The 9,724-nt window shown below is 57.2% G+C and overlaps 3 protein-coding genes across 3 annotated transcripts; 2 read left to right on the plus strand and 1 right to left on the minus strand.

The window, feature by feature from the left end:
- Positions 1–179: 179 nt before the first annotated feature.
- D7B24_004042 (uncharacterized protein) lies at positions 180–1,915 on the plus strand (the record flags this gene model as incomplete). Its single annotated transcript, XM_028638220.1, has 4 exons — positions 180–494; positions 587–648; positions 755–1,013; positions 1,067–1,915. The coding sequence occupies 4 exons, from the start codon at positions 180–182 to the stop codon at positions 1,913–1,915; spliced, it is 1,485 nt and encodes a 494-aa protein (XP_028490428.1).
- A 333-nt stretch (positions 1,916–2,248) lies between these two features.
- Positions 2,249–2,782, minus strand: D7B24_004043 (uncharacterized protein; the record flags this gene model as incomplete). The annotated part of the gene is made up of 1 exon (XM_028638221.1): positions 2,249–2,782. One exon carries the CDS (start codon positions 2,780–2,782, stop codon positions 2,249–2,251), a length of 534 nt encoding a protein of 177 aa, XP_028490429.1.
- Positions 2,783–7,720: 4,938 nt separating this feature from the next.
- D7B24_004044 (uncharacterized protein) lies at positions 7,721–8,933 on the plus strand (the record flags this gene model as incomplete). Its single annotated transcript, XM_028638222.1, has 2 exons — positions 7,721–7,849; positions 8,046–8,933. 2 exons carry the CDS (start codon positions 7,721–7,723, stop codon positions 8,931–8,933), a joined length of 1,017 nt encoding a protein of 338 aa, XP_028490430.1.
- Positions 8,934–9,724: the final 791 nt, after the last annotated feature.

Here is a 9,724-nt window from a genome sequence, read left to right on the forward strand (position 1 = left end):
ATAGCCTCGACGTCCTGCCATCTAACCACCGTTAGCTGCAGCACATGCTGATCTTCCCTTGGCCCAGGCACGCGAATACTCCCGAACCCCCAACGCCGTTTTCCAGTCCCCCCGGTCGCGGTCACGGCCACAGCCACGGCCATCCGTGAGGCGACGGCCATCGCTTCCTTCCGCCCGCCATGCAACCTCGGAGTCAGCTGCTGAGCTCCCGAAGAGGGCCCCTCGACATCATTCCCGGCACCCCGCCTCTCCTGAGACCTCTGGTGCGCGCATACCTCTTGGGATATGCATCCTCCGTGGCGCCTAGACTATTGACTCTCCTGCTCCAACATGTCTCCAGGGCTGTCAGGAAGCGAAGCGGCGCATCTGCGGGCGCGCAAAAGGAGCATGAATCCTTCCTGTCCTCGCTGAATCATACCATCTTGACTGGCTTCGAACTTCGCCGGTTCCCCGCCTTCTGCGCCCTGCTCGCTGGCGGCAGCACATTACTCGAGGTCAGTGGAGTTCGGCTCTGGCTTGGCTTGCCTTCTTCCATCCTTCCACGTCTTCTATCACTTCCCCAAAACTGACACCTGTCTTTTCCCAGGAACCATTTCGGCTGTTCTTGCATCGTGTTGCGCGGGGTCTCAGTGAGGTGACACGGACGCGGTACGTCTGACATGCTTCGGCGCCACCTTCTTGGGACAACCCTAGTCTCACCCGTGGCGCTGCCAAATGTCGCATCATTATGTAGTCGCTAATGATTTCTCTCAAGGCTGTCGAGATGGTTGTCGACATTTGTGGCAGCCTGGCTCAGCCTCCGGCTGGTGCAGTCACGCATATGTTCAAAATTCACCAAAACGGTTCCCACCAGAACCAATGTCCACCCGGGCGTCAAGGAGGAGAAGGTGGCCATGGCCGGACGCACTCTTGACATGACGCTCTTTGCCTTTACACGTGCAGTAGATGTCCTTGTTGGCGAGTTGTGGTCTCGTCGCCGAGCTCGCCGCGTAGCGAACCAGAAATGGACCAAGGCAGGTTCCACATCGATCCTCGGTCACGATTCACATCACTAACAAGATGCTAGCTCGAGAGCCTCGTTGGCTATTCCACCGATCCCTGGATCTTTGTGTGCTCCTGCGCCCTCATCATGTGGGCATGGTTTTACAACCCCTCGGGTCTGCCCAAGGCCTATCAAAGGTGGATCAGCTCCGCCGCTGCCGTCGACAACCGCCTCATCGAAGCCCTGCGGCGCTGCCGATCCGGCGATCTCCGCTACGGCAAGGACACCGGCCAGGCTCCGCTTCTGCAGTCCATGTGTGAGGACTACAAGTGGCCTGTCATCTGGGGCGATCCTGCCAAGACGGCGCCTTTCCCCTGCGAGATGGTTCACATGGGCTGCGGCCCGTCGTGCGAGTACCACGCTCTGTCTCGTCTCGTCCGCTCATGGCGCTGGAGCATGACCATGTACCTTCCCCTCAACCTCGCCATGCAACTTCGCAAGCCTCCGACCGTCCGGGGCATCCGCACTGCCGTGCTGTCCGCGTCTCGCTCCTCCGCCTTTCTGGGCGTGTTCATCATGCTCTTTTATTACGGCGTCTGCCTCGGCAGGACGCGCATCGGCCCACACATTGTCGGTAAAGACTTTGCTGGACGACAGAAGATCGATGGCGGCGTGTGCGTAGGCTGCGGCTGTTTCATGTGCGGGTGGAGTGTGCTGCTCGAGACAGCAAGTCGACGGAAAGATATGGCCTTGTTTGTGGCACCGAGGGCGCTGGCGACTCTATTCCCGCGAAGGTATGCTGAGGACAAGCAGTGGAGGGAGACGCTTACCTTTGCAGCAAGCGCCGCCGTCGTGTTCACTTGTGCCAAGGAGAACCCAGCCAGGGTAAGGGGTGTGTTTGGTAAACTATTGGGCTCCGTTCTGCGAGTGTAAGCACGTGTACGCTATGACGATAGATCCTGGGTGAATATGGGGCACAGCAGCACGCATTGCGCGATTGGATAGAATTGTAGCCATCATGTCGGAACATACACGAATCCGTAAGGAAATGCGAAGGCAGATTCCCGATATATTGGCTTTACTTGGCGTCATAGAGGTCATTCGGAGCTTTGTTTTATACGAAAGGCTTCTTCCATTGGAGCCGTTTTAATTACATCCTAGAGCACCACTGGCCGTTCAACCTTGCTCGCTATTGTCATCGAACTAGCTCTATCGTCCTCCCACTCCCCACAGCCCAATGCGTGCTGACAGTCGCCTACATAGCCATCAAATCTCAACGACACGTCTAACAGCACCTTCGAGACCCTTGTCACCCCCGTCAATGTCAAAACCCATGCACACTACGCCGAATGGCACCTTCACGGCTCCCGCGCTCCTCTCCTCTACCCACCTGTCAATCACTCCGTCGCCCCTTGCAGGGTTCCACCCTTCATCCTGGCTTCCGAGCGACGGCGCAGCGTAGACAACCTTGCGCACAAACGTGCCGTACTTCATCGTCGCGTCGAGGAGGGCAAGCGCCTCGTTCGTCTCAGGCTCGCCGTTCTCGTCGACCGGGGCCGGGTGGAAGATCGACGTCACGTTGTTGAGAGCTGTGCGGTAGGAGTCTGGGGTCGTGATGGGCGTGATGGTGAGTTTTCCGCATGCTGCGGCCTCGGCGAAGGAGGGGGTGTGGGCGGGAAGAGGGGAGGTCAGGCGCACGCGGGTGCCTGAGGAGAGGGCGCTGGCTATGATGTCCTCGACGAGGGGGGAGGAGGATGGGGAGGAGGAGATGAGGAGCGTCGGCTGGGTTGGGGAGGTCATCTTGCCGTGTATGAGGCAGGGAGCGAGGGTGACAAGTGCGACGTGATCAATCTGCGAAAAGGGGAGGGAAGGAATGTCGTCTTTTGAATAACAGCAGACGTTGCTCGACACGACGAGATCGATTCAGGTCTCGTCCTTTATACCTGTCCCATCTCAACAGCTCGCCTGAGGTACCACACACAACGAACCCCCCGCCCGCGCAACAGCCTTCTGTTTTCCCCTCTTCGCGTAGAACTCACGATGCAAATCCGCCCTCCCCCGCGAGCGGCACCGCGCATCCCATCCCTTTCGGCCCCTTGGCGCCCACGCGAACGGAACCGGCGAACGTCGATCTTGGCTCGCCCCGCCGGCGGGGGGGCGCATCCCACGCGCGGGGGAGGCGTCCCAGGCCGCGCAAGCCGGAGACAAGGCTGTCTCACTCGGGATCGGCGGCTTATCAGGATGCAGACGGGTGCCGCGAGGGGAACTTTATTTTCGGTCGATCACGAAGCGCCTGGACACAAGGAAATGGTCACCTATCTTTTTTTTCCTCTTTTCGTGATCATGGTTTTCATCGACACGGCGCGAGTACACCACAGCGATATTGCCAAATGGTGATTCTGCAATGCGATTTAGGGCTCCGTCGTGTTGGGGGCTACGAAGTAGCTGTGGAACGCGCCTCGTGTGGCGAGGCGACGATCATCCTGTGGCGGGCTGATAGGCAAGCCAATGCCGTCTAAAAGATGAGGAGCTCGAGAAAATTCGATGGTGCGGTCTTGAGTCCCTGCATTGCCCATTGCGATTTTCCCGGCCGCGGCCTTGGAGTATTCGCGCGCCAGGCTCCAAGAGATGTTGATCAAGCCATTTTTAATCTGCCTCGTCGCCCCCATCCCAGGGGCACGCACGATATAGCGGCTCGCCATGATGGGATTTGTTCATTCGAATTCGTGAACTGGAGATATCTCCTACAACAGCTACACTTCTTATTGATGTAGCAAGTCTCTGTGGGCTGCTTTGGTATGTCATACGCGAGGATGGTAGTCTATCGCTGGAAATGGCTGGTAGACACAAAAACCCATGACAACCTCAGACTCTGTTGACCCAACGAACAAGTATGTATACGCTAAGCAAGAGAATTAAACGCCTTGAAGAATACAGTTGTTGATCTAGGACAGCTGTATTATTTACACAGATTGCCTTCCACGCTTCTCATACTCAACTGCAACTCCGCAAACCTGTTTGGATGGTCACAAATTCATCCAGCCTTCAGTCACATTTGAGAATTTGTTCTATCATGGGTATCTGTATCAAATGAGAACCGCAATTTGACACGTATACCCAAGATGTTCTGTGGTGTTAGAGATATCTGTGGGATCACGTCCCTGATGTATGCCAATGGTGACTAAACTGGCCTATGGCCAGTCACGTGCATCGTCCTACAGCATGGAGGAAGAAACCAACCGACCGTCTCCTTCCTTTCCCCGAAGCACGTGAACATGTGTTTTTACAAAGTACACGACAAGGGTGGACTACGCAACACATACATTTTGTGAGGACTCGTACTACAACATGGCGTCCAGCGTCACAATGGTGGGGCACATGTGCTCGAGGACTCCAAGGGAATTCACAGAATATCATGATAAGGACCTCACTTGATCAGCTGTGGTTGCTTGGGATTTACCAAGTCACCCAGATCCTGCAGCAGAGGGCGACACCCCGGCTGAAAGACAGGCAACATGTGACAGCAGCGAGTAACCGCACAGGACAAGGAGCCCCCGCCCAAATTATATCCCGGCGCACCTGAAGCCCGGAAAAACCAAAGTACGACGGCGACATGGCGACATGACGGACACGCATCTCAGGACGAATCACCACATGCGAAAGAGCGGACAAGACATAGTCCGAACACCCTGCGCCCACGGAACATGGCCGCCTGCCTTCAACCCCCTCCCCCAACTGCGCCACAGCAGACGTCAAGACGAGATTCGCTCGAAACTGCAAAGGAACAGGCGCCGTTGCCGTGCCCGAAGGCCGTTCATGACACAATGGAACCCAGGGTACAAAAGTTACGTGCGGTTGACGTCGGGTCCAGCGTCGGTCGTCAACACGTAAGAGGGGTCTTCCGGGTGTTCCCGGAGGTGGGACGGCGCAACGGGAGCAGGGGGCGCCTTATTCGAGGGAGAGTAGGGGCGAGGCCCTGAAGGGGGGAGTACAGGACTCGGCAAAGCACGGAGCAGGCAGCAGACAGGGCCCGAGGGAGCGAGGCCGGAAACGAAAAAGCAGGAATGAGGAAACGGCAGTAGGGAGGCGGGGGCAGAACTCGGGACTGGCAGTAGATATAGGCGAGGCTAGGAGGGTGTGGCAGCCGAGGCGCCCGTGATGCTCCGGGGCGGACGGGCAGACTCCACTCGGACGACAGCCTCGAGGTCCCAGAGACGAGAGGACGGTCGGCATGACGGCATGGGTATGCTCGTGGCAGGTCCAGCCTTGTGGATGTCATGAGGTTGGACAGTCGGACAGGCCCGGGGTAAGGTGTGTTGGGGTCCTTAGAGGGGTTTGGTTCGTTCGGGTCATGGTAATCTGGGGATCCCGAAGATTCCCATCGTGTGCCTTAGCCGATGTGGGGTGCTGCCGTTCGTCCTCGGCAGAAGAGGAGCAGGGAGCGAGGGGCAGCAGGCAGGGATCGGAATCCGAATCGGAACCGGGTTCGAGAGGCTGAGCCGTGGCAGACCGAGCTAGGAAAGCAAGGGTGTGATTTTCTCGCGATGAAATGGCGATGGCGGCGATGGCAGCATATGGTGGAGAGGCATCGAAGGACTGGGGTTGTTGAGTTGGTGTTGAGGAAACAGAAACAGATCCATCGAAGCATCGTCATGCCGCTGGCGAGAAAGAGCAGGCGAACTGGCGAGTGGTTGGTGGTGGCTGAAAGGAGGGAGTGAACAGAGAGAGCTCTCAGCAAGTGTGGCTGGTGGACGAGACAGATGGCTTACCTAAACACAGCCCGGATGGAGCCCTGCACCTGTGTTGGCGTCGTGATGTCAGGAGGGGGAGGGGGAGGGGCAAGCAGCAGATGCAGAACAAAATGCCCCTCCTTCATCCTGGGCGCGTCACATCCGAGTCACTCTTTGGAGGGAGGAGGGGCTCTTTCTCGTCGATATCGCCCCAATGTTTCTGGATGGTTCTACTGCACATCTGTGTGCTAGTTATCGCCTGACCTTCCATTGCCTTTGCTACCTGGCTGTCCTGCACTTGCACTGCCTGCCAATTGCACGTTGGCACTGCTCGTTGCTTCTTTCGCTCCAATCCGGTGAGCCCGTCGAGACACACACCCCTACCGCGCCCCCCCCCGTACCCCGAAAGAGGATCGCGGGACAGAGCGGTGTCGCCGGCGGCTCATGTTGTTGAGGTATTATCATCATCAGTATCAAAAGGCTGACTGCCAGACGGACGCGAAGCAAATAATTACAGATCAGCGTTAGTCAGGTGCACAGTCAGGAAGGGGGGGGGGGCGGGGGGCGATTTTCTGGTGACACATCGCTGCGACAACGGAGGCAGATCAAATACTATTCTTTTTTTATTTTATTTTGCTTGGTCATGATCAGTATCAGACCAAGGCGACAGGCTGAGCGCGAGATATTGGCTCGTGGTAACGGCCCGACAACGCCTCGACATCCAATACATGATCCCGGCCACGGACCGCAAAAGAGGCAGAAAACGCGCAGCTCCAAAACCACCCCAAACGAAAGGAGAGTGGGAGGGATTGAGGAGGGGTCGCCGTGGCTCGTGGGGCCCGTTTCCCTTGGCCGGGAGTTGCGGGATGGTGAGCGATGCTCCTTGTTTGGTCCTGTTTGGTCCTCGAAACGCAGCTATGAAAAGCTCCATTTTTGGGATATTGGCCTCTGTGCCCTGTCTATCTTGGAGGGGCAGGGGCGCGAGCGGCGAGTCGAAAGAATAGCTCGACGGATGCTCATCACCCAGTCAGGGTGGGCGAGACGCCAATGAGGTGTCTGAGAATCGGAGGAGCACAGGACAAAGCTTGAAGCGAATCAGACGGAACCCCCACCACCTTTTTCTCTCAACCAAAATAATATCGCGCGACCCAGACAGACCCAGACCCAGACCCAGACAGGCTTCCTCAGACCGGACCACGCTCCCTGCGCGTGCGAGCGCGAGCATGCGTGAGTGAGTGAGCTTGGGGAGGTGGTACCGTGTACATGTGTCGGCCCCCTGCTCCTGACCCCACCAGAGGTACCTCGTTCCATCGGAGGGTACTCCACCCCACCACAGATACCGGACGCATCAAGCAGTCCCCTCCTACCTACCTCTAGGAGGTACCTACCTAGGAGGACCTAGGAGGAGGTAGCTAGACAGACACATCCAAGCACTACACCAAGCACCAAGCAACAAGCACCAAGCCACAGCTGGTTGGGTCCTTCTCCCCCCCTCCCCCCCCCCTCCCGTCATCCATCACCCAGCGCGCGCCAGGCCCGACCCAGAGGGCCATTGGGATCCATCCCCAAAGCTCATATACCTCCCCTCGCCAACCGCCTCAAAGTTTTTTTCCCTCCCTCCTCTCCCTCTTCTTCTTCTCTTCCTTCTAGCATCATCACGATACCATCTTCCAAGGTCAGTCCCAGCTCCCCCCTCATGAGCTTCCTGAGCTTCCCTGCAAAGCTCCTTCCTATCAACCTATTCAACTGCCACTGTCCTGTCCCCCCCCCTCCCCCTCCTCGGCGGCCTACGCCTCAGCTCCTGCTTGGGGCGCTCAGGATTACCCCGCCATCATCAGACCATCGTCAGGAAACTTTCTCATCATCATTATGATCCCCCCCGCCTACCCTTCCACCTCGACTCGAACCCAGCACCCATCCTTTGTTCCGTATCAGAAAACATGAACTGACCACTTCTTTTCTTATCAACAGACCTAAACTTCTTCACATACCACCTACATCATACACAATGGCTCCCATCAAGGTTGGCATCAACGGTTTCGGCCGTATCGGTCGCATTGTCTTCCGCAACGCCGTCGAGCACTCCGATGTCGAGATCGTTGCCGTCAACGACCCCTTCATTGAGACCAAGTACGCTGTAAGTATCCTCCCAGACCCAAGGATTCATGCCCCCTTTGTTCGTTCATCATGTGCTGGGGTTTTTTTCTTGGTTATGGTTTGATCATGTCTCAACCCCGCAACTCTCTGCAGCCAAGATGAGCCCCTCCACAACAATAAGACGGCGTTCCTTGAGCCTCAAACGCGCACGAGTCATATGGCTAACCTTCCCCCAGGCCTACATGCTCAAGTACGACTCCACCCACGGCGTCTTCAAGGGCGAGATCACCGAGGACGGTTCCTCCCTGACCGTCAACGGCAAGAAGGTCAAGTTCTACCAGGAGCGTGACCCCGCTGCCATCCCCTGGAGCGAGACCGGCGCCGACTACGTCGTCGAGTCCACCGGTGTCTTCACCACCACCGACAAGGCCGCCGCCCATCTCAAGGGTGGCGCCAAGAAGGTCATCATCTCCGCCCCCTCGGCTGATGCCCCCATGTACGTGATGGGTGTCAACGAGAAGACCTACGACGGCAAGGCCGACGTCATCTCCAACGCCTCGTGCACCACCAACTGCCTGGCTCCCCTCGCCAAGGTCATCAACGACAAGTTCACCATCGTTGAGGGTCTCATGACCACCGTCCACTCCTACACCGCCACCCAGAAGACCGTTGACGGTCCCTCCGCCAAGGACTGGCGTGGTGGCCGTACCGCTGCTCAGAACATCATCCCCTCGAGCACCGGTGCCGCCAAGGCTGTCGGCAAGGTCATCCCTGAGCTCAACGGCAAGCTCACCGGCATGTCCATGCGTGTCCCCACTGCCAACGTCTCCGTTGTTGACCTGACGGTCCGCATCGAGAAGGCCGCCAGCTACGACACCATCAAGGCCGCCATCAAGGAGGCCGCCGCTGGTGACCTCAAGGGCATTCTGGCCTACACCGAGGACGACGTTGTCTCCACCGACATGATTGGCAACGAGAACTCCTCCATCTTTGACGCCAAGGCCGGTATCTCCCTCAACGACAACTTTGTCAAGCTCGTCTCCTGGTACGACAACGAGTGGGGCTACTCCCGCCGTGTCCTCGACCTCCTGGCCTACATTGCCAAGGTCGATGCCGGCAAATAAATGCAGCTAGCACCTGCAAACCGTTATACCCTCCTGACATGACGGCCGGGGTTTTGTGGTGTCCAGATGTTTGAGAAGAAGGGGTCTCAACGTCGGCGCCTGTAATGAAGAAAGAAGAAAAACAGACATGACCTGACACGAACTTGGAACGCGAAGGACCACGGAAAGGTGGCCAACAGCCGCGTGCTATAGTCGAATGAACCTGCCATAGACCAACAGGCCGATTACTCCTATATGATGCTGCATCCGTGCTACCTCGTGGTGCGTGACGTGTGATGCGAGCTGCTCTAACATTTGTGTAGGTTGGTTGGGTTCGTCTCGAGTCTGGTGTGAGACGGCATAGTTTACGTCGGGCGTTTCAATGGATAAAAATGTCAAGGCTTCGTCATCCTGCAATTCCAACAACACCTACGTACTCTACCAGGCCGTAAACCCAATCCAGCCCAATCCCGTGCCCGGCACATGTTGGGGCTTCCTTATTTTTGCTCCACTCGCCCTCGCCCTGCTTCACACGCCTTCTTCCCTCTGTCCGCTGTCACCCTCGTCCCACCCCCCGCGCATCGTGCCCGTACGAGGCAGAGGGGCGAAGCGCAAGGAATGCCGCGGCGACCTTGTGAGGGCGCTAAAATAAACGAGAGAAAGAGGGCGGAAGTGTGGAAGACAGGCAGAAGAACTCGAAGACGGACGATACAGACAAGACCAACGGGGTGTCAAAAAAGATAAAAAAACAAAGAATAGAGAGAGAGAGAGAGAGAGAGAGAGAGAGAGAGAGAGAGAGAGAGAGAGAGAGA

This window comes from Verticillium nonalfalfae, assembly GCF_003724135.2.
Source record: "Verticillium nonalfalfae strain VnAa140/NRRL 66861 chromosome Unknown scaffold_221, whole genome shotgun sequence".
Taxonomy (NCBI): Eukaryota; Fungi; Ascomycota; class Sordariomycetes; order Glomerellales; family Plectosphaerellaceae; genus Verticillium; species Verticillium nonalfalfae.